This window comes from Panicum hallii, chromosome 5 (genome assembly GCF_002211085.1).
Source record: "Panicum hallii strain FIL2 chromosome 5, PHallii_v3.1, whole genome shotgun sequence".
NCBI classification, from domain to species: Eukaryota; Viridiplantae; Streptophyta; class Magnoliopsida; order Poales; family Poaceae; genus Panicum; species Panicum hallii.
In genome coordinates, this window is record NC_038046.1 from 56529079 (window position 1) to 56550436 (window position 21358).

The 21358-nt window shown below is 48.6% G+C and overlaps 3 protein-coding genes across 4 annotated transcripts; 1 reads left to right on the forward strand and 2 right to left on the reverse strand.

Moving 5' to 3' along the window:
• Window positions 1-701: 701 nt before the first annotated feature.
• On the reverse strand, window positions 702-6569 carry LOC112893943 (MAR-binding filament-like protein 1). Of its 2 annotated transcripts, XM_025961479.1 has the most exons (4): window positions 6094-6569; window positions 4809-4955; window positions 4109-4386; window positions 702-2751 (listed from the first exon to the last, which is right to left on the reverse strand). In XM_025961479.1, exons 1-4 carry the CDS (start codon window positions 6371-6373, stop codon window positions 973-975), a joined length of 2484 nt encoding a protein of 827 aa, XP_025817264.1. In that variant the 5' UTR covers window positions 6374-6569; the 3' UTR covers window positions 702-972. The 2 variants fall into 2 exon arrangements, with proteins under 2 accessions (XP_025817264.1, XP_025817265.1); XM_025961480.1 differs by lacking the exon at window positions 4809-4955.
• Window positions 6570-8957: 2388 nt separating this feature from the next.
• On the reverse strand, window positions 8958-11462 carry LOC112891547. Its single transcript, XM_025958436.1, has 3 exons — window positions 11187-11462; window positions 10037-10913; window positions 8958-9590 (listed from the first exon to the last, which is right to left on the reverse strand). Exons 2-3 carry the CDS (start codon window positions 10882-10884, stop codon window positions 9437-9439), a joined length of 1002 nt encoding a protein of 333 aa, XP_025814221.1. The 5' UTR covers window positions 10885-10913; window positions 11187-11462; the 3' UTR covers window positions 8958-9436.
• Window positions 11463-19727: 8265 nt separating this feature from the next.
• On the forward strand, window positions 19728-21125 carry LOC112892846 (basic proline-rich protein-like). The gene has a single exon (XM_025959954.1). The coding sequence runs from the start codon at window positions 19728-19730 to the stop codon at window positions 21123-21125; it is 1398 nt and encodes a 465-aa protein (XP_025815739.1).
• The last annotated feature ends 233 nt before the right edge of the window (window positions 21126-21358 follow it).

The window sequence follows — 21358 nt, forward strand, 5'->3', positions numbered from 1 at the left end:
ATCTAGATACATAGATTTTGTTATGCATCTGGATATATATTGTGTCTACATACATAGCAAAAATTATGTATCTTAATTTGCCAAAATGAACTATAATTTGGAACGGAGGGAGTAGCGTTCTATGAATCTCCATAAGGTTTACACTCTAACAATAAAACCAACAAAAAGAGAATATATGGTGTCAAAATCAAGTGGGACAAGCAATGATCAAATAAAACTACTAAATTGTCAGAATACAATAAAGTGCCGTCAAGTACCTACTGTAGACTTTTGAGTACGGGACACCTTGCCTCTTTTAAATCACATGGCTACAGCAGCCAATAATATTATTTTCGGTATTTCAGTATCTAAAGACCCAATGCCAGGAATATAATCATAGAATCATAAACACTAAATGCATAGCCAACAAGTGTGCTAATTTTAGAGAGTTGGAAAGAGTGATACCACTACAGCAGTACAGCGGATTTCAGAACTCGCATCTCCTGGGAAACAAATAGACCTGTTTTCAGCATACCGAAACGGGTTCACTGAATGAGCGGTGATTAATCAGAAGAAGTAGGTTAACCAAAGTATACAAAGTACCACGTAGCCACGTAGGTAATACTACTGTGATTCAAATCAATGATGACAAAAGGTTAACATTCGCTGCGGACAAAAGAAAATTTGGATAAAGATCAGTGTAAAAATGAGCAATAATATGGTGTATGAAGCACTCAGCATAACTACAGATACTGGAATTCATTATGTTGGCTGTTCAGTAACTCATCTATACACATACAGGCCCTCAGTTTCCCAGAAGCTTGAACAAAATACATCAAGTAACTGAAATACTACAAAAGGCAAATGTAATAACACTGGAATAACTATTGATGCTATTTTGCAAAGGATTATGATTTAAAAAATGAAGTAATAACAGACTACTAAAGAGGAACGCATGGGAAAAAAAATGGCCCTTGCTTGGGCTTCCAACACTCATGTTGATGCGCCACCTTTTCTTCTCCTTACAGTCCTTTTCACAGATGGTGGAGTTCCAGCAACTACTCCACTGGTATTCTGATTATGATCATTCACAGCTTGCTCCTTCAGGATCTCATTAGCCTCCGGTGGTGCTCTTGGTCTGGCAGATGTTCTTGGTGTCTGGGACCTGTTTGTACTAATCTGCCTCCTTAGGCGCAGTATCTCACCCTTCGCTAATGCCAATTCCTCTTCAAGATGTCTAGATCTCAATTCAAAGCTCTCCTTCTCTGTCTGAAGCCTTGTGATCAGATTCTGAGCATCTTCAGTGTTTTCCTGAGCTTCTGTTGTGATTTTCATTTGTTCAGCGAGAGCCTTGGATAGCATTTCTTTCTCAGCTTCAAGAGTGTCATTCCTAGAATGAGTGCTCTCTAGTTCTTTAGACAGTGACAATGCACTATTGTTCATCTCATCTAGTGACTTCGTTGCCTCATCCAGATCTGCTTCAAGTGCTTTTCGTGCTTCAGAATCTACCTGCAATTGTTTCGCCAACGCTTCGAGCTCCCTATTCAAGGTTGTCACAATTTTCCTTTCCTCAACAAGCTCATGCGTGGTGGACTCCAAATTCTTGTACACATCCAGCAATTCTTTTTTTAAGTTGTCACGAGCTTCAGCAACAGATGCCAGCTCATTAGAGGTGGTTTCAAGTTCTTCTTGTCCCTTTTGAACCATTTCCTTTACTGAGGCCAGTTCCTCTGAGAGAGCTTTAGTTACTGATTCTGCGTCTCCTAGTTTAATAGTCAGTCCTTCTTGAGTTGCATTCAACTCATCTTGGAGTTCAGAAATCTGTGACACCAGGTCCTGATTCAATTTATTTGCCTCCTCAAGTTCCTTGGAAAGCTTGGAAGCCTCATTTCTGGAATCCTTTAGAGCCTCTTCAGATGATTGTATCGATTCTTTTAAAGTTTCTGTGGCCACAAGTTCACTCTCTAGCATTGCTTTGGTGGCATCCAACTCCTTGTTCAACTCAAGAATTGTTTCATGATCTTTGCTAGAGTCTGTTAAAGCAACAGACAATTTTTCTTCAAGCTGTTTTATCTGATCATCTCTATCTGATAGTAGCTTGGAAGCATGACTTGCTCTTGTCTCTGAAGCAGCCTTCAGGTCTGTATACTCTTGTATTAACTCGTTAATTTTTTTGTCAGCTTCTTCCTTTTCAGAATTCAATGTTTCAAGTTTAGCATTGAGTGAATCAATCAAAGATATCTTAGAAGCAAGAGCATTCTTACTTCTATCGAGCTCTTCCTCAAGTTGCTGTATTTTAGAATTTGCAAGCTCAAGGCTCATTTTAGTTTCATTAGTGAAAGCGGACAGCTTTTGGTAGTCAACTTCCTTCGAGGAAAGTGATGCACTAAGTTCCCTGATGTGCTTCTTTTTATCATCAATTTCTTGGCTGAGCAAACTTATTTTTTCCTGCAAAGAATTAATCTCTCCCTGCTTTTCTTCCAATCTACTTTCAAGCGCATCTTTATCATCCCCAGCTTGCCTGATAATACTCTCTAATCTCTGTATTTCATCCCTAAGTTCCTCAGCTAGTTTCTTCTCCTTTCTGAATTCTTCACTGAGGGATGTCAAAGCCTTTTTTGATGAAGCCAACTGATCTGAAAGAGAAGCTTCCTGCTCCTGGAACTTCAAAGATTGCTTCTTTTGCGCTGCTTGCTGCTCCAGTAACCTTTTTTCATAGTTTTCCCTCATCAAAGAAAGTGCTGCCTCATTTTCAGCCAATTTGCTCTCCGTCTGAAGAAAGTAGAACATTAAATATATTAGGTAAATATCTACTTTCTATAGACCAACTTTAGCAATAAAACAATCAGCATCAAGGTGTTCGAAATACTTTTGGCAGCTTGTTGTATCAAAAGAATTTACAGATGTCTGTTTTCTTGAGAATCATGGTGGGAAATGATAATACTGATAACCATTAAGTTTTCCCTGAATATCCACTTTAAGATTCTGACCTCCCATATTAAATACAAGTTGAACCTGCAAAACATATCATATGCACCGATTTCCCTCAAACACCAATCATTGGAGCAAGGAAAGAAAATATTTTGGTACATCATAGAGGCATAATTTGAACTTGGAAGGCAAACATGGTCAGCTAAGAGGGTTAAATATTTTGCCTCAAAGCCTTATTCAGATTTTTAAAGATACAATACAGCAAACCAATTTTCATTTCACGTGGTTCAAGATTAGCATTTACTAACACGATCAAGATTTATGTGTTGCTACTTTTAGGCAGAATAGTAGTGTGGGCGCATTAAACTTTCCTTATGTGTGTATATGACTAATTGGTGTAAAATTCTCCTTTACTTCTTTCTTGACTAAGGCTATCAAAATATACAATGGAGAGCTTTGAGATGGCATCAAATGTTGGAAACCGCACAATACAAAACTAAAGAAGCTAGACATGTGTAACAAAAAAAAAAAACAGCTGATGAAAGCATGACATACTAAAAGACAACATTGACAAAATGGCAATGCCGAGATCAAAATAGTTTGGAAATGCAGCGTCAGACTTCTTGAATATATTTAGAAGTACGTCCATATTAATCTAGTGGCTCAACTTCAGATATGTTTATTTTGGAATAAAAATGGTGTGCACACTGCATGGGACATAGTGCTTATATTTCCTAAATACAAAAGGATACTGTAGAGCAATTCCAAAGAGCCAAATAAATGGAGAGCATTTAAAAAAGAAAAGACACTCAAGCATATAACGTAGATGCAGATAAAGTAACAAATAAAAAACCATTGCATATGACGCTAACAATATAAGAAGTTCAATAAAGAAAATGCCAGCTATTTATAGCGTATTGGACTTAGTGAAAATATATGCAAAAATGGTGACTATATGAAGATAAAATCATGCGCTGGTTTGGAGAAATGGTGCAAGCAGGGATGCCTCATGATTGTCATTTAGCCTATGGAATTAAAATTAATATATCTGAACCAAAAAAAGACAAAATAGACTAATTGCAGGTTTGTATAATTGCAGGTTTGTAGATGATTGTCATTTAGTCTATGAAATTAAAAATTAATATATCTGAACCAAAAAAGACAAATTAGACTAATTGCAGGTTTGTAGATGATTTACAGAGGAGATGATCGATTGCAGGGCCTTTTGTTCTTGTAGAGAAGTGCCATACAGCCCACCAAGAACACCAGAGGCAGCGACTCCAACTGTACCCAAAAAGCCAAGCAGTGGATTCCCTAGAGGCTGTTCTTGCACAGATTGTAAGGATGATTCAAGCTGACGAGCTTCATTAGTAGTAGTTTCAGCCTGAGATCCTTCAAGTTGAGTGTTGTCAGGCTTTGGAATACCCTTCTCCCCTTCAGATGGAGGGTCATCAAGCTTTGAGACATCCTTTGTCTCTACAGACAAAAGCAATTACCATTAATAACCACACATTCATAAATAGATCTTAAGATCTTCAATGACATGGAAAAACTATAGCACAAATATGCATAAAATGTTTCCATTCACTAACGTAGTAATGCACATATGTCAATGAGGCAGCACCGCCAACTTAGTTTTAAGTCAAACAATCTCATCTCAAAGCAAAATGCATTAGTGATCCCGTGCCAATTTACAAGAATACAACATACCCAGATGGACAGTTCAGCCCATTCGTGCGGTTACAGTCAGTCAAGAGAAATGTGCAGTATGACAAAAAAAAATGTCCATATGAGATAACAAACCCAAAAGATACACATTGCGGCAGTTTTCAAAAGATTTGGTGGTAGTGATAACTCCTACTTTTACAGAAACTACTCATATAAGAGGAAGTTCTAACCATCAAACTTATCCTCCTTAGGTCTACAGATGATGGAATTACGTCCAATCTTGAGCGTTTTGTAGCAATTCACAGCTTCACGATCTACCCTTGGGGCATCAATCCCCTTTCTTCTAATAAACCCTTCGGATAATGACATGCCATAAACTGCGGGGAAGTGAGAAAAGGTGGCATCTGATCATATGCTATAAACAAACTCAAATCACTAGGAACATTAATGTGGATAATTAGTAAACTATTCCAATTTAAGATTTAATTTTTCCATCTGAATGTTAAGCTTTAAGAGAAACACTAATTCAAGACTGCATGTTTGTGCTTTATGAATATCCCGAGACATCCGTGGTAAAAAAAATATATAAAGGACTGGGGGCCTGAACATCAAATTAAGAAGTCCACATGGAGCATGACTATTAGGAACCATTTGAAAACTTACTAAAATTAGATTCTGCAGCACAGAAAATAACATTCTAATTCCTTTGCAGTTAATTCCATGATCTATTCCATCTAAGAACATAGCAGCTTTATGCACATAAACCTCTAATGCACAAAATCCACTCTCCAACTTTGATAGGGTGCAATGGGTAGTTGCTATATAGAACAAGGGTAGGATTTAGCTTCAGGACTTATCGACAGATTTAGCTTTTTGTGTATGTTCCCAAACTTTTGGTCCTTTCAGCAGTCTGACTGTCTGAGCGATTCTCCCAATCTCCCAATGCTCAGATGTATGATAACCATTGAGGACCTAATACTGAGGGTTTTGATATGTAAAACCTGATACAAAGTTGCATTTAAAGTTTGAATTTCTGCAGAAGCAACCTCAACTGCAGGTGCTGTTTTACCATCTACTAATTCCTTCTTCATTCATGCATGCCCCTAACATCCAAAGTTGCTTACAGTTGTACTCAATACCCTGCATCTTCTAAACTATTCTACCCATTGTTTGAACAACCGTTGCAGAACCTCATTTTCGTCAGCATGTGTACACTAGTACATCCGAGCCAAACCCGAACAACTCGTCACTCATGCATCCATACAAGACTATAGACTACAATGCAGCACCATAGTAATGTCCTCTGCAGAAACCCACGTATCACTTGATATACTCTCATATATTGCAGAACAGTTTACATTCATTAACCTCAATCAGTAGAATTCCATAAGGATTTCACTGGCAAACGATTCCACAACGTAAGATAGGACTAGGACCCCAGCTAAGAAGATCAATTCCGCAATTGGGCGCGAAACGAAAATTTACACAAACCGTCCCAGGGATAACGGCACTAACCAGTCGTGGGCGCGGCCGCAGCTTCGCGGAGGCGGAGGAGCGGTACGGCGGAGGCGCCGAGGAGCACCACTCGCCGCGCCAGCACGTACGCGTCCGCCGACGCGGACGACGACGAAGGAGACGGGCCGCCATCGGGCGTCGAGGCGGACGACGCGACGACGGAGGCCGCGCCCCGCCGCGCGTGGAGGCGGCGGCGGCAGGCCGCGCCGCCGGAGGAGGAGGAGGAGCAGGGGTACTGGAAGGCGAGCGGCGGCGACGGCGAGAGGAGGAGGTAACCCATCCCGGAGTCGGAGGAACGGAACCCTAGCTAGCTCCCAGCGGTGGCCTCCCGCGTGCTGGCGCGTTTGAAGTTTCGGGGGAGGCGGTGGAAGCGGCTGGCTGAGGCGGAAGCGGTGGCGGTGAAGGCGGATTAGGAGTCAGCCATCTCGGAGACCCGGAGACGGAGGCAAAAGCGCACGGGGGGAGAAAGCGAGCGGGTGGTGGACGGGTGGACCGGTGGGTCGCCACTCGCCACTGGAGAAGGACAATTTTGATGCGTGAAGTTACTCTTCTGCCCCCCAGCCTTTAGTGTTCGCAGGAATCTGGAAGTGGGACGTCGGGGGGTGATTTGGGGTGTTAGCGAGTGGGTAGCCATCGGCCCTCGGCGTAAAGAGGGCCAGAGGGGGACAGGTCCGACGAGCAGGCTGATCCGTAGTGTGAGTATGGGATTCCGCCACGTGGCGGGGAGGGCCCCCGGCCCACTAGTGCCATTGAGAGAGTTTCCCAGTGTAGGCTGTTTTGTTTTCTGAGTGGACCTAGTGTGGGCTGTTGAAGACTAGGCCTGCGGTTGCCTCTGTTGGGCCTCACAGTCGGTTCTAACTTTTAAAATGGACAAACTACAGAACGGGCGAGTTTTTCTTATTTTAAGAACACAGCGGGCGGGTTGACGAGGCCACAAGAACGAAAACTCACATGTTCCCATGGTAAGATAAGTGCAAATGTAATACGGGGGAAAAGTTGACCTGCTATGGGCCAGATGTCTAAACAGTTGATGATACTGGTTTGTCAAATCGCCAACGGAAATAGATATGATTTCTTCTCCCTTTCGCTCAATCCCACACTATGGTACGGAAATAATCAAGGTCACGTGCGCGACCTCGATTCAACCCATCACAAAGAGGTCTAAGAAAGGCCCACCACGGACATCCCGCTGTTGTTGATGCTTGCTCCGCGCCACTCGGGCTGCCGGGGTTAGTGTTCCAAAGCGAGCGGCCGCCGGCGAGGTCGCCGCCAGCCGGGGTGGTGGTCGAGGCGGCGGTTAAGGTTAGGGTTTCGGGTTTTCGAGAGTGAGGGTTTTCATGGCCAGCGGCTATAGAGAGGGAGGTTGGGGGGCGGCGGTAGCCCGGTGATGGTGGCGGTTTGGCTGGTGGCGGAAGCGAGGCATCGCGGGAGCGTCGACGGGCGGGTGGGGCTGGAACCCCGGTGGGCGGTGGGCAGCGGGCAGCGGCGGGGCAAGAAGAAGACCAGGGTCGAAGGCTGGCGGTGCGGCAGTGAACGCTGTCAGCCGGGGCTGTGGACAAGGGGACGGTGTCAGGAGGGAAAAAAAATAAGGAGAGACGGGGAGCAGCGACGCATGGGTCAGTCCAGGGGAGGCTTATGTGATGAATCAGATTCCAGTCACATATAAGGTAGCGACACCCAATAAAAGGTCACCACCCTATCGTGCAAAATCGGCAGCCATTCTCTCGACTTCCCTCCTCCTATTTTGCCACCAGTTGAAATGTTAAATAGGTCCTCATCAACAAATTGCAAGGGCCATCAAATTGTTGACTGAGGGTCCGTTTGGATCGGACAACTAAAGTTTATTACCATCATATCGGATGTTTTGAAATCAATTAGTAGTATTAAATATAGATTAATTATAAAACTAATTGCATAAATGATAACTAATTTACGAGATGGATCTATTAAGCCTAATTAATTCATCATTAGCACATATTTATTGTAGCAGAACACTATAAAATCATGAACTAATTAGATTTAATGAATTTATCTCGTGAATTAGTCACCATCTGTACAATTAGTTTTGTAGTTAGTATGAAACATCACATCCGTAGTGTTAAATATCCGATGTGACAAGCATCGAAGTTCAGTCGGTGGATCAAAACGGGCCGAAAATTGCGGTAAGAATTGCCGTCGCCTGACATTTCCTACTAGACGCTGCTGCAGTGACGCGCCCGGACCCCCGTGGTTTGCCTAGGAACAGACGGATCCAACGGCTCCTGCCATCCAAAATAAAAGGCGCGGACGCTGCTCCGCGCGCAGCGTCATAAAAGGCGGCGAGGTATGGACGCCTGCGGCTCAGAATTCAATACGAGCCGCGCCTTGCCTTCCGAACGCAGGCGCCTGCTCTGCTCTGCCAGGCTTGCCTTCCCCGATCAGCAGAGCCCATTTGTGGAAAACAGGGGAGAGATTGGGCCCATCCACCTGAATGCTAGTACCTGCAATTCAATCATCGGATCGGATCTCTCGTGGATTTCAGCGACGCTTCCTTCTCATTCAGTGATTCAGCGAGAAATTTGGCCTGCGCCATTGCCCTTGCCAGTAGTGGAAATCTGCTCTTCAAATCCAACAGTAACTTGTGCAAGTTATTACTACTACTAGTTTACTCAGCTTGATTCCAGGGCGAATTCAGTGTTAAAACTTGTAAGCTTTTGAACCATCAGTTTCCATGATTTCAAGTTTTTAACCCATTGGTTTTGGTTAGGCCGAGGCTTGCAGAAGATGCCTTTCATTTCAGGCGGAAATGGAAATCGAGTACTCTAGTTGCACCATCATCACGTCCTCTCGGTTTCTTTCAGCTTCAGTACCACCGCTGCACAAAGTGAAAGAGCAATGGAAATGACTCAAAGCAGCTCAATGTCATTATCTCGGAGACGGTAGTGTGGCAACGCGATGCGCGGAGTGCAGACACAGTCACTGCTGCTGCGAGTAGGAAAGCAAGAAGGAAAAAAAAAGCGAGCAAGAAAAGGGGTGAGATGGGGGCACTGGCCGGCCAGCCAGCAGCCTTTGGATCAAAACCACAGTGGCAGGCAGGCGGCCTCTCTCTCTTTCTCTCCCTCCCCTCTCTTTCCGAAAAAAGCCCAGATCTCTCAAGGTTTCCAGGACGAGCGGCGATGACCCACCATGAGCGCACCGTTTCTTCAGTTGCTGAATCAAAAACAACAAGCTGATGATGACGGCGGCGACGCGCACCGGTGATCGGCCACCGGCGATCGTCTCTGAACCCTCGCCGTGCGAGGAGGAAAAACGGCGGCGCGTTCGTCGCCGCGACGGTGCGGTGGGCTGGGTGGGGGACCGGAGGTCACGTCGTGACGGTCATGCCGGCCATGAAGATGTCCTCGTGGATGGAGGAGCAGGAGGAGCGGGGGGAGATGCTCGCCGTGTTGTTCTCGGCCTCCTCGTCGAGCTGGATCTCTTGGTCCCGGCAAGTGGCGCTGCAGAAGGCCTTCTCGCCGCTGCAAGGCACACGGCAAAATTGTTCAGTGTCGCTCGTTCTTTTCTGAATTCTGATGCCGGGAACAATTATTCAGTTCAGTCAAATAATGCGCATTGATGGGCCAAAGCTTATCTGTTCAGTTAATCATCGTTCTAGTTTGCAACCAGCTCCAACCAAAAGAAATGGAATCTAGTGATGATTCGACATGTTGATCAGCTCAATTAAATATTCCATCTTCAAAAAAATAATATTTTCTCTTCTCCCAAAAGAATTAACTGTGCGCTCATATGAACAGTGCAGAGACTCGATTGGTGCATTTTTTTTCCATTCAGATAAATGTGCATTCTGCAAAGTATCTCTTTTAACTGAAATGCTTTCCCCACAAATGATCCAACTGATGCAAAAATAGAACCATCAGTTGTTTGAGTAGAATCGTAAAACAAGATGGTGATCGCATCGACATACCGGTAAATGTAGATGTCATTGCCTTCCAGCTTCTTCTTGCAAGTGAAGCAGGACCTCAGGAAATCCGCCGGCGCAGCCCCCGCGGCGCGCTTGACCACGAAGTAGCACCCGGCAGCACCTTCCTCGACTTCCATGTCGGCCTCTTCACTGTCCCCAACTGTGTGGGGCTCCAAGATGCAGTCGCCGAAGATGTGCGTCGTCTTCGGGTTCGGTCCGCGCGCGATGATGCGGGTGTAGTCCTCCGACTGCTCGATCTCGCTCGCCGAGACCGAGCCGATGAAGCGCGGGGCGCCGGCGGCGATGGACGCCGGCAGCGAGCCCGGGCCCGGGAGCTTGCCGAGATCGAACGAGTGCCGCTTGCCGTTGCTGAGGTTAGCGCCATCCGACTGGGTGGCCTCAGGACCAGACTTCAGATCCCCGTGGTGGAACCTGCTGCACGGCACCGACATGCCGGCGGCGGCCGCGGTGTCCGGGGCGGGGCAAGACATCGTCTTGCCGAGCTCAGGGTGCCAATAGCCGCCGCCGCAGTCTTTGGGCAGGGAGCTGTACGATTTGAGCCGCAGGCGCGGGCTGAGGAGGCAGTTGGTGGCGTCGCCGGCGAGGGCGTCCACGAGGCCCGGCGCGCCCCAGGTCCTCGGCGAGCGCGGCGACCGGAGCAGCAGCGCCTTGGGGTCGAGCGGCGACGTCGGGCTCCTCGACGACTCCCCATCGGACGGGCGCTTGGCGGCGAACCCGACGAAGAGCCGCGGCACGGCGAAGAGCGCGGCGCCGGCGCGGGGCCTGGCCTCCCCGCCGCCGGCCCCGCCGGAGGAGTCCGGGGCCGGGTCGGACACCATCCTCCGCAGCATCGCCGGCCGCCGCGGACCCAACCAACCTCCTGCAACCGGGATCAAGAAGAGGGCAAAAGGTCACAAACCCATCCCGTCCGACGAATCCACAGAACGTTCTCGCATCTCGCCGCCCGCTACGTCCAAGATCGCACCGCCCTTGTCGACAACTACCCACCAATAGAAACCTCCCGTTCTCAGAGAGGCATCCCGTTCTCGAGGAGCACGACGCTCCCAGCTCGCGAGCGGCAAGAAGTAAGGCGAGGGAACGGGGAGCAGCAAGCAGAGCAATGCGAGCAGCCCCCGCACGAGCTCGCGCTTACCTTTTCCTCTTTCGCCTTTAGCAGTCTTGCTCCTCCGGTCCTCGCCTCTTTACCTCACCTCTCTCCCTCCTCACGCGCTCGGCAATGGCGCTGTGCGAGGGGGGAGGAGAGGAGGAACTGCGGGAAGGGGAAGAAGCAAAGGGTGCCGAGCTTGTGAGGAGTGAGGAGGGAACACGGTGGCAGTAAAATCACACTGTCCTACTCCTACTTGTACGACCGATACCCCCTTCTCTCTCCTCTCTCTGTCCCTTTGCATGCATCAAAATCAGAGACGCAGAGAGAGAGAGGGGGGGTCTGTCTTGTGAAATACACCACCACCCAGCTCCGCCTGCCATTCATGGATGTCAGAGAAAGGGAGGCAGATGTAACATTTTAACTGTGTTGCCCCGCTCTGTACGCGTAGAAATATACGCCCTGGCACGTACAGCACGACGTGAGCTGAGCTCCCATCGTCATCGACGAGACCCTTCTGGGCCCCACGCCGGTACAGTGTAGTACCGCAGTGGTAGGATACCGCGCTGCGATACCGTAGCCTTGCTTTGGACCCCGTCTAGCCCTGGCCTGTCATTTCAGTTTCACGCTGGTGTGTCCTTCGGAAAAAAGAAAAAAAAATCTGGCTGCTGTTGTACTCCCACTACTAGTCTAGTACTTCTTTTTTTAAAAAAAAAAAGCAGTCTAGTACTAGAGAAATACTTTTCCCATCGATTTATTTTTCTTAAAAGAGGAAGCATATATAAATATTTCTGATCAGTCTCGGCAGGAAAAGAGAAAACAAGGATCGTAGTTGTAAATGTTATAGGTCCTTTGAACCTAGGCGTTTGTTTGCCCATGTTATGATCTCTGAGACCGCGTTCATTTCACGCTCTTTTAATTTATGCAGCTCAGACACGGATGACCTGAACGGAGACGATCTTGCTTCCACCCAAGAATGTGCTAGAAACAGAAACTCAAAGGCGTGCGAGTGGCAGTAATGCGAGTAGGTTCCGCCTGTCGATGAACCTGGACGTTTTCCACGCACAAACAACCTGAACCCCCCAGCCCTTCATTCATCACTCCGGAATGCTTCCGCTTAGCTGAAAACCTGGAACTGAAACCCTCCCCCAAACACATGATCGACTTGCCCATTGTCGTCGTCAGATCAATAGCTCATCCCTGCGTCCACTGACCAAAACCACTTCTGCAAAAATGGCTCAAGCTTTTATTAGTTGGCGTAATCACTGCCTCGCACATGAGCGGTTGGAGGGGGCAGGAGAATAAATCCGCATCAAGGACCAATCAGCCACCGTACCTACTCCTAATACGCATCCGACGCCGCACAATCATTGGACTTTTAGGGCTCGCCACCCGCCTTTCTCTTCTTTCCTTGGCGCTCAGCAATGCCAACGCGCCACTGTAGTAGCTAGCTGCAAAAGGGAGAGATCAGTGTGTGTGCATCGTAAGCTTTACTTGCTTTTCTCCTCGAATCTCAAAGCTGTTCTTGATTCAGAATTCAGATCGTGCTTTTGTTTTGCCGGTCACTATTACTGTCGCTGCCACGAAAGTGTAAAAGTCGGTTCTAAGTTTATCCACCGGCGGTAACTCGGCATCATCTTTTTTCACACTCCCCCCCCATCATGTCCCTCCTTCAGTCCTTCCGTTCCTCTTGCGAGCTCACTTTCTGAAAGTGGCCTTGCTTTGGTTCCACTGTTACAGTCTTTGCACCTAGTATGATGGTGGTACAGTACCGGGGCGGCAGTGGTAGCCTCACTGTGCTGGGGGAGGTGGTGGGGCCCGCGGCCAGCCGCACAGGTTCCATCCCCCTGTAGCCTGGTTGCCGTTGCGAGCTCGAGCACGGCGAGCAGGAGGACGCCGTGTCTCTGAATCTGAGCGCAGCGCATTCATGCCCGCACGTCGATCGGGTTCGATCCGTCGACGGGTTGATTTCTTCGCTCGTGCGATCACCTCAGGGACACTGTTCCGTGGGGCCACCAGCGTACGGCCTGCGATCGGAGACGGCGATGAGGAGAGCAGAAACTGACAGGGGTTTACACGCTAGGTTGGAAACTTCTTTTTACCGTCCTGATGGTGCTGTAAAATCTGGGGCCCAGAGTGGCATCATCATGTTGGGGGTTTGAGAAATTGGAGGTGTGGTTTTACTTTTCACTTTTTAATCATAAACCTGGAAGTAATCGAGTTTTGCCTTGGGTTTACTGTAGCGAGTGGCCGTGGGCGCAGGCCCCGACAAGCTGCGCGCAAGCTTTCAGGTGCTCTGCGCAGCTCCACGCCACACACAACTCGACCTCACGCTCGGCACCCGATGCTTGGGCGGTTAGCTCCGTTACCTCACCGGATCCTCTGCGCCCGGCTCTTTGTGCGCATTTCACAGTCCCGGCCGTACTACCTGAGCCTTGTTTTTTTTTTCTGAACTTCCAGAACTTGTATTGCAGGTTCGTAGTTTGCACAGGCAAAGAAGTGGATGATTCGTCCCAATCGTTTTCGTTCAGAGTGAGCAACGACGGGAAGCACCACTGCTGTCACGAGCGCGTGCCGGCGCGGAAGATCCCGATGGGTTTTGACGCAGCTGCTCCTCCCCATGCTTTCCGAGCTGGATCTTCTGCAGCGGCAGCACCGTCCATGATCTAGTTTCTCTGACACGGTTATAGGGAGGATGAAAATTGAAAAAATCCGAGCCATATTTAGGGTTGTTTCGTTTGGATCCAAATACTTTAGCACTAGTTTATCTAAATAAAAGTACTAGTAGGGTAGTTTAAAGTTGAGCTAAAATTTAAAAAATTAAATGAATTTTAGCATTTAACTTTAGCTTCTCCGAACAGGGATCACGAAACACAGCAGATTTTCTGCTAATATGTGCTAATATGTGTTAATATGAAGTAAACTCAGTAATAAAAGGCAGAAGCACAGGCTGCTCCGGACGTAGAACAGATGATGGACGGTCACGATGGTGCCTGATCTGATCCTTCCACCCGGTCATGTATACGCGGGACCACGGGTGGCACGGTGACCCGCCACGTACCCCACCGAGTAGCCTGCGGCGAGCGCTATCTTTCCCGTGCGGCGGGCGGGACCCACGCGGCAGCGAGGGAGAGAGAGAGGGAGTGTCTCGCTTTTACGCGGAGGGACAGGGATGGCCCGGCAGGCATTGACGACGACAAAGCTGAGTGACTGGCCCAGGCCCGGCCTGCCGGTGGGGCCCACTGCGAAAGGATTCCGTTTTGTTTTCTTCCTCTCTTTCCTCCTTGGGGGTTTCAACTTTTGTTGAATTTCTCAGAAAGAAAATCCGGTACGTATTCCTGTGTGATCGTGGTTTTTTTCAACTGACGAGATAGAAGAAAGCGTGTGCAAATTCCTGCTGCCTTTTCCAACTGATGAGTACAGAAAAGGGCATGCACATATTTGCCCTTGAGGCTCTGGAACTTTCCGTAGCAATATGAGGGCTAGGAGCCTAGGATATATACAAATATTTTCGGATTATAATTGGCAAGATTCTTTTATTATATACTACTTCCTTTGTTCTAAATTATAATTTATTTTGATTTTTTCAGATACATAAATTTTTCTATATATCTAAACATAGCGTACGTCTTTGTACATAGTAAAATATAGTTATTTAGAAAAATTAAAATGAAATGTAGTTTAGGATAGAGGTAGTAGTTTGGTTTTATTGTGTCGGAGGGTAAGCATGTTTCTAGGTCATCTACTTGCCGGAGTGGGTCGCCTACAGTTCGTTGGGCTTAAATTTGCACCAATTGTAACATTCCATCATCATTTCAAAGAAAAAAATAATTTTCCACGTAAAAACAATCGAGCTTTGGGTAGTGTCGTGCCGTTAATTACTCATCAAGTAGACTTTTGTTGCAACAAGATTTGAATTAACCCATCCTTCTGAGATGAGAGCTTTCGTGGAAATCATGGCGGCATCGGAAGAGGACAAGGAAAAGCTGGGGCGTGTGCGCCCTCGTAGTGAGCAGCCGAGGTCCTTTTCCCTGTCGTCATCCGGACGGGCCGGGCCCTCCCACGCGCACGGATCGCGAGGCCCATCTGACGGCCTACCAGGAAGATCCGCCGGTGATCGTACGGCCCGAGGGCGGGCGGGGAGCACCGGCCCGCACGGCGGAGCCCCCACCGCACGTGCCTGCCGACACGTAGCGCCCTCTACCGACATCAGCACTCGCATGGAGTACACACTACCCTGCCAGTGGCTCTCAGTACAAATACTTGAGCTCTTCTGTAAATTTCAAAAAAGAATTAATTACGACACCTTTAACAAATTTAGTTTGGTCTTGGAATTTTCGAACGAAACTAAAGCAAATCACTTCTGTTTTCTCCATTCAAAAAAAAATCAGTTTTGTTTTCTACACCTACCGAGGAGAAGTTGATTCAACATCGTTTGAGATGATTTGGACATGTACAACGGAGGCCTCCCGAGGCGCGCCGGTGCGTAGTGGAGTTTTAAAGCGGGATGATAATGTAAAGAGAGGTAGAGGTAGACCTAGACTAACTTGGGACGAGACGGTTAAGAGAGACCTTAAGGAGTGGAATATCGCTAATAAATTAACTGTGTATAGGAGTGCTTGGAGATTAGCAATTAACGTACCTAAACCGTGATCTTTATTACTTTTTGTTTAATCTCTAACTCTTTCTTTTGGTTTGTACGCTTTTTGTGTTTCTTATTCTTATTTTCTGTGGGTTTCATTTCTCGTCTACTCCAACTTGCTTGGGATAAGAGGCTAAGCTGTTGTTGTTGCGTTGTTTTCTGCACCCAAAACAGAAACAGTGTTAAAAATGAAAGCGGCACGTGAGAAGCTCGCACTGTTGCTCGTTTGTCCACACCCTCCGTCTCAAAAGCAACGCGAGCATGAAAAATATTCTTTTTTTAGAAAAACTTGAAAGCACTTTTTACTCCTGACCTGCTGCAGCTTCAGCGGTAGATGGTACCCTGGATCATATGTTTGATCGTGTACACGCTTTTCCCGTCAGGTGACGCAGATGAACACACAGGAAGCAATAGGCGCTTTACCCGGGTAAAGCTGGGGGTCTGTCACGTGACGTGCTAACGTATCAGCTCGTCACACGACGCCCTAGCATAGGTGAACTTAAACTCAACTAAACTTGCATGCATTCGTAGGGCGTAATGGTGCTTAAAGTCAGTAACAGTAAGAGTAACAGCACACACTGTCTTGTGGACTCGTGCCTGTATCTGTGGACTAATGGACAGGGCACCGGAATGTTGAGCAGCTGATGGGGCCCGATCAGAGGGTAGCAGAGGAGTAGTAATTTTGTAGTCCACAGGTTTCAGGTTTTCAGCACTGTAACAGGTGCCTTCTTCTGACAATATAAGCAGTTTAAGTGCATAATTATTTTACTGCCTGTGCACTTGCAGAGTTACAGGTCCATGGCTCTCTCTGTCAGTAGTAGAATATTACTGCCCTCCCTGAGACCTTGACGGAAAGTGACTGCGTATCAGATCATGGGAACACATACTATACGATGGAGGCTTGCTACTCCTGTGAGCTCGTACTTGTCAGGGACTTACAGAGAACTGTTTACTCGAACGAGAGGGTAAATCCGTAAATGTTGACCTGCGGTGGCGCAAGCAAGAGGGTGCAGCGCGCTCCACGAGAAACTAAAAATTCCCGGGGAATATTGTGGACCATGCGCGGCTGCAGCGAGGTTTATTGCGGCCATTATTCTACTTGAAGGGTGTGGCCTCGCAGCAACTGCGTAGCATGATGGCACCAGGGGCAGAGCACAGTGCCAGAGAAATTATTTACGTGCTGCAGTTTTTCTATATGGATCCAAATATTGTAGTAATTTTGCAGGGAAAAAAAATCCTTGGGAAAGGGAACTGCCAAGTAGCGTTGCCTCCAGACGTCACTGTGCTTTGGACTGTGCAAGGTTCCAAGCAAACAATGGCGAGGTGTCTGCTGGTGGTGGCCGTGCGACCGATGAGCCCATTGCCAGTCGGTCGTTGCTCCTCTTGATGCTTGCATAATTTTGTCTCTAGCAAGATGTTAAAATACGAGTAAACAATTCTTTGTAATTTTTTTTGTCTGCTGGCGGAGCACTCTGTGCTACTAGCTACTACGACCATCAATAATAAAGAAAGTCTTTGGCAAGGAAAAAAAAAATCTATATGTTTCCAACCACCGTTGGGCCGATTTTAAATTCACTATTCTATGGCGTATTATTTATATATGCTCCAATTTGATTATACTGCATTCGGAAGTCGTGCGAATAATAAAAAAAAAACAGCAGCATTGTTTTGGTTCCCTCATGCATCAGTTGGGTATACGTTTTTCTTTGTCTTTTACTTTTAGAAGATCCTGCAAGGGCATATTCTTGGGTTAGAGAGTTTTTCAATTGTCATGCTTTGTTTTGTTTGGGAGGTGATCACAAAGTGCCCATCCTCTCTTTTGAACGGCGTATTTCATTTGTTGGGATAAAGCTATGACCGATAACTAGTCTTATGCGATGCGTAATTGCATAAATGAGTTTATCCAATACACAAGTTGCATCAATTTTGTGTCGAAACATATGTACATTAATTAATAAAGTGATCTTTGCTAAAAAGAAACTATCCTAGTGAAACAAAATAAGCATTTTAATTTCAAATGGATGGAGTAGTTGCTTCAAAGGGAATAAAAAGGACGGTAGATGGGGGAAAGGATAAAGATGACGGATCTATGCAAGTGTAAGAAATAAATGAAGAAATGCCTGATGGTTTTAAATTAACACGAGGCGCGCATGAATAATCTAATTGCTGGATTTTGATTGCACCCAACATGTTTTTTAGGTGGAATATTCCCTCCTGCTGCGTCTTGTTTACCGTCCCTATCTATACTATGATCATAGAATCTCTAATAGCCTGATGCAGGAATTAACTAGCCAGGAAAGAAACCCTGGACCTACCCTGCCTCCCTTTTGTTTAAGACGATGGGAATGGCTACATGTTGTCCAAAGCCTATGTGATTTGTTTGTAGTGGGGTACTAAGCAGGCCCACGTCACAATCATAGCATGGGCCATTACGATCCGATCGAATAATTTTTTGGGTTGGGACCTTAACCTCACTTGTATAGTTGTATAGTAGCTTCTTCCGTTTCCACACCTGTCTCCTTTGAAGCGGAAAAAAAAACAACACTTTGTGTAGCTGAACCTCTCTCTCTTCTTCTTCCTTTTGCATACATGCATATATATATATATGATGAGTTTTATTTACACTCACATGTAGCTACTCTCACCATCAGTATAACACTGTGCGTATCTCCGCATACTCATTTATCACTGAGTACGTTCATATATATAATATTTTATTTACATGGAAAAATTGAGCTGCTAAGATATTCAACCTAAGAAGCCCACATGCGATGAGTATACACCTGCGTGTACGTCGTGTACGTGTCTGTCTGCGTCTGTATTTTGAAAAGAAAACATCGCAACATGTGTCAAAAGTGAGTGTTCATCGTGGAGCAATTTACTTTCTACTCCAGCTTAATAGATTACGATAGATAGTACTACAGTGATGATAGATCATGTACATTCATGGGGATCGATCACTCCCAAAAGGTTGCGCACGCTGAAATCTTCGCAGACGCGGGCCGGGGGCGGGACTGATCACTGATGTGCCGACCGGTCAAAATGGAGGCATGCCCACTCGATTACCTACTCGTGGTAGTACTATCTAGTAGCTTTCGTTCATGTCGATCAGATCAGAGACCGTGCTGGCTTTAATCCGTGGGATCAGGGCGGACACTGCTTACCCTAATCATTCCGGCATATCATGTCGTGCCCCAGGCCCATCATGGTAATCAGGCAGGCAGGGCTCGATGATTGGACGCAGGAGAGAGAGGAAAGGGGGGGGACCGAGGCAATCAATCCGTGTGCGTGGAAGGGCCAAAGGGGCCATGCGTCCGGTCCCTGATGCATCGAGGCTGCCCGCGCGGGCCGCACGTCGTCGCTTCTTTGGGCTCTCAGGGCGCGGCCTGCTATAATTATCTGGGCCACAGCGATGATATCCTTACCACCCAACAGAGGCCGTCCGCCGCGCAGCTGGGCTGGGCCGCGTTCCCATGCCACGTTTCCGAAACTGAGAGGTTGCAAGTGATGTGAACTTAGGAAGGATGATTTAAATAATTGAATAAAGCAATAGTACATTGATGAAAGGTATGCTGATACCAAAAAAAAAAACTGAAAGAGATGAGGTGGATGCTGAAAGAACGGAGAACTAGAGAAGGTTGATGGTGATCAGCACCTCTTATTATTAACTAAGAACCAATCAATTAGGAGTCCTCCAAAACCGGATGCAGAAGGAAGGAAGCTGCCCACGGCGCTGTTAGTTGAGATCAAACGCCCTTGCCGATCTGCCAATACCAATGCTGCTCCCGCCGTGGTGGTTCCCGCCACCCTTATGACCGCCACCACCAGTGCCGGTGCCTGTGCTTGCTCCATGCGCGCCGCCCATGCCTCCGCCGACACCTGCACCGAACCCGCCTCCCGCGCCACCGCCGGCACCTGCTCCGTGCCCGGCTACCGCGCCGTTGCCCATGCCTCCGCCGGCGCCTGCTCCGTGGCCGCCTCCCGCGCCGCCGCCTATGCCTCCGCCGGCACCTGCACCGAACCCGCCTCCTGCGCCACCACCGGCGCCTGCTCCGTGCCCACCTCCTGCGCCGCCGCCCATGCCTCCACCAACACTTGCACCACCTCCTGCACCGATCCCGCCTCCCGTGCCACCGCTTCCTCCGTGCCCACCTCCCGCGCCACCGCCCATGCCTCCACCGAACCCACCTCCCATGCCACCACCGAACCCTCCACCAGCGCCGCCTCCACCTCCGAACCCACCGCCACCGCCCAGGCCTCCTCCTCCACCAAGTCCGGTGCCACCACTAGTACCGATCCCGCCGCCCGCGCCACCTCCGGCTCCGAAGCTGCCACCCATGCCTCCGCCTATTCCAGCTCCGCCACCGGCTCCCGCGCCACCTCCAAAGCCGCCGCCGACCCCTCCGCTACCTCCACCTCCAACGCCGCTGCCCTTCCCACCACCGAAACCCATTCCTCCACCCGCACCACCACCGAAACCACCACCTCCTCCAAAGCCTCCACCACCACCCATCCCACTGCCAGCTCCAGCTCCATCACCGAGGCTGCCTCCTGCGCCACCTCCAGCACCAAACCCACCGCCAGCACCACTTCCTAATCCATCGCCACCACCAAGTCCTCCTCCTCCACCGCCTCCAAGTCCCGAACCACCACCAAGTCCGCCTCCTGCACCAGCTCCTACTCCAAAACCAGCGCCACCACCCACACCGAATCCTCCGGCGGCTCCTACTCCCCCACCACCGCCAAATCCGCCGCCGCCACCAGCTCCAACACCATCTCCGCCTCCAAGCCCACCTCCTCCACCTGCTCCTGCACCTACCCCACCTCCACCTCCAAGTCCCCCGGCACCACCAAGACCGCCTCCTCCACCTGCCCCGCCTCCAAACCCAGCACCACCGCCTACACCACCTCCTCCTCCAAACCCGCCGCCGCCGCCCATCCCTCCCCCTGCTCCACCTCCTGCACCCACACCACCTCCCAGTCCACCACCAGCACCACCTCCCGCACCGCCTCCAACACCACCTCCCATTCCACCACCAGCAGCTCCTCCAATGCCGCCTCCCATCCCAGCTCCAGCACCGCCACCACCACCCTTACCATGCCTATTATCACAATCCTCGGCACCGATCATGCCGGGCCTCCACGCCATGGGCTCACGCCGTGCCGCGTCGGTGCTCGCTGCCCACAGGACGACGGACACCACCACCACCACCACCATCGCTCGCAGGTTTCCCATGGAAGAAGAAGCCAGCTTAGCCATGGCTCCTACTGCTTCCTGCTCTAGCTACAGAAGCCTCTCAAGTGATCTGTGCGCAGGGGAAGCGAGAGCGCGCGGGCGTATTTAAACGCGACGTCCGGGGCTCCCAAGCCACTTGGGGTTTAATCGGTGTGGCGGGTGAGTGGCCGGCGAGCAGGGGAGGGTTGACTTAAATGCCCGCGTTGGTTGGCGCAGCCTTTTGACTTTCCGAGGTGGACTCCTCATGCATCTACGTGACCAGGCCGCAAAGCTAGGCTCGCATGCATGCAGATGCAGTGCACGCAGCTGCGACGCCGCCCTGCTCTGCATGAGCTCGCTGGA